The sequence below is a fragment of the Echinococcus granulosus genome, assembly GCF_000524195.1.
Source record: "Echinococcus granulosus chromosome Unknown EG_S00020, whole genome shotgun sequence".
Classification (NCBI taxonomy): domain Eukaryota; kingdom Metazoa; phylum Platyhelminthes; class Cestoda; order Cyclophyllidea; family Taeniidae; genus Echinococcus; species Echinococcus granulosus.
The window spans coordinates 680,595-682,603 of record NW_020170400.1 but is presented as its reverse complement, the minus strand read 5'-3'; the positions used below and the strand labels follow the sequence as shown (position 1 = coordinate 682,603).

Below are 2,009 nucleotides of genomic sequence, written 5' to 3'. Positions count from 1 at the left end.
AGCAAATGAGCATATCACTTCTCATTTCATGGGTAGAGTTCACTGCAAGCTGCATGTCTGATTGATACAAAATTGCAAAAGACTTGCAAAACATTTTATTACAAATTGCGCACAAATTATTTTGTCCACTTGAAAGTAATTCCTGTTGCCTTTTCTTTTCTTTTCATCTAGATGTAAAGAAGACCTTAAAGAAGCGCAAGGTTTTGATCATCCTAAATTAACAATTAATAAATTTTCTTTTTTCTTGCTCCCCCATTGTGAGGAGTCATTAATCTAAGTAGAATTTAAAGGTCTACACTGACATTCTTATTTCAAATGAATTATTAACAATAGCGGCATGGCATTTTGGCGTTCAAATCCATTCGAAAAAGGGATAATATACATTTTGTACACAGAGGGGTTTAAACGTCAGTGTATGCTTAATCAAACCCGAAAAAACAGACCCTTTTTCCAATGTATCAACCCCCCTTTTTAGCACGCGTCACTCACACGATTCAGTTTTTAGCTTAACAAAGCTCAAAAATTGTCAAGTGTTGTTGTTTTTCCCGTCCCCTTTTTTATACTCTTCTACTTTCGCTCTCTTGCACTCTTTCACTTTGAGGGAATAGATGTATATAGAATTTTAGTGGGGTAGAAATGCATTAATTCTTTTGACACTGAGTTATCACGTCAGTGTCACGGTGAAGTGAAGTGATGTGGAGGGAAGAGGAGAGGAAAGGAGTGGAGATTGCGTGATGGTGAACATGATTTTGCGCCATGACAAGTGAACAAATGGAGGAAACAACGTTGACAAGTGATTGCTTGTCGCTTGAGCGAGATTTACTCCATCTCTCTCTATCGCCACAAATGGGACTTGTAATTTGAGAAATAAGTAAGTGGATTACTTTGATTTTCCATTGTTCTGCAAATTTTAAAAACGGCTTGATCCGTGAAGACTGTTTAATCTAGACGATTACCCTACTTTGCGGAGTCAAATTTAGTCAAAAATCAATTCTTTGTGGGAATGGAACAAAAATGTTTTGGTGGTCTAAAGAACTCATAACAATGAATTGCTTCATCCTTTGGTTGGTAACAAAACGACAACCTCTATATGGTGTTAAAAAAAAACGTGTGTCGGTAAAGCTAAGTAAAAATGTTAAGATTATGGCAGAGACGGTTGGCTAAGCTAATGCGTCACAAACACGGGGAAATGTAAGCTTAGGGGTACACCACTCTCAAGTTCTGCATCACTGTCCAATTATCTCCAACATTAAATCCCACGCCATGATACTCATACTAAATCCAACAGATTCTAAAGCTGCAGTTTCAGAATTTGTTCATGATATTTGTGTCGTAACAGAGTGGGCCACCAAAGAATTGTTGAACTTAATGAAAAATTCATTGGTGTTAGATAGAAGTGATTTAACAACTCGGTCATGCATAAAGCAGTTGAGGAAGTTGCGGTGCACACTGCTAGGAAAATGACCACTAAATACATTAACAACAGATGAGAATAGGGTTCTGGGACAAATAATTAATTTCCCTAACGCCTCTTTCATCGTAAATAGACAAATTTCTAGAAAGGATGCTTTAGGTTAAATGGCTTGTGATGAAGTGAGACTGACTTGTGATGAAAAATAACCTAGAATGCCAAGGTCATGATTGAAGCAATCAGAGTACTATTAAGGACACTGCAGGTCAGATCCGTGGAAGCAACAATTCATTTGCAGAAGACTGTATGTACGCCTGTATATATGTACGCCTGACGCAACTGTTCACTTTGACTTATTTGTTCCTTAAAAAACGAACAGGAACGACTCAGGTCTTCCTATTCGATGCACTTTGACATAACTCAAGGTTTTTCAAGTGCTTTTTAAAAAAAATAACAAAAATTAGTAACTTAGATAAACAAAAGCTCCCTTTGTTCGCTACTAAGGAAATGCAGCATCTCACAACTAATTACTGAAACACAAATCTCGTATCTCCACAAAAGTAACACGCAGAAGGGAAGGCATAAGAAAGACACCACC

General features: G+C 37.2%; 1 protein-coding gene across 1 annotated transcript in view; it reads left to right on the top strand. All coding sequences in view use genetic code 11, as the record gives it.

Annotated features, from left to right (window-relative positions):
• Positions 1-2,009, top strand: part of EGR_03719 (hypothetical protein) — a gene marked incomplete at both ends in the record, with an annotated part of 10,376 nt that overhangs the window by 1,846 nt on the left and 6,521 nt on the right. The window contains 2 exons of the mRNA XM_024492968.1: positions 37-135; positions 949-1,134. Coding sequence (XP_024352625.1) covers positions 37-135; positions 949-1,134 — 285 coding nt within the window. The remainder of the gene's footprint in view (positions 1-36; positions 136-948; positions 1,135-2,009) is intronic.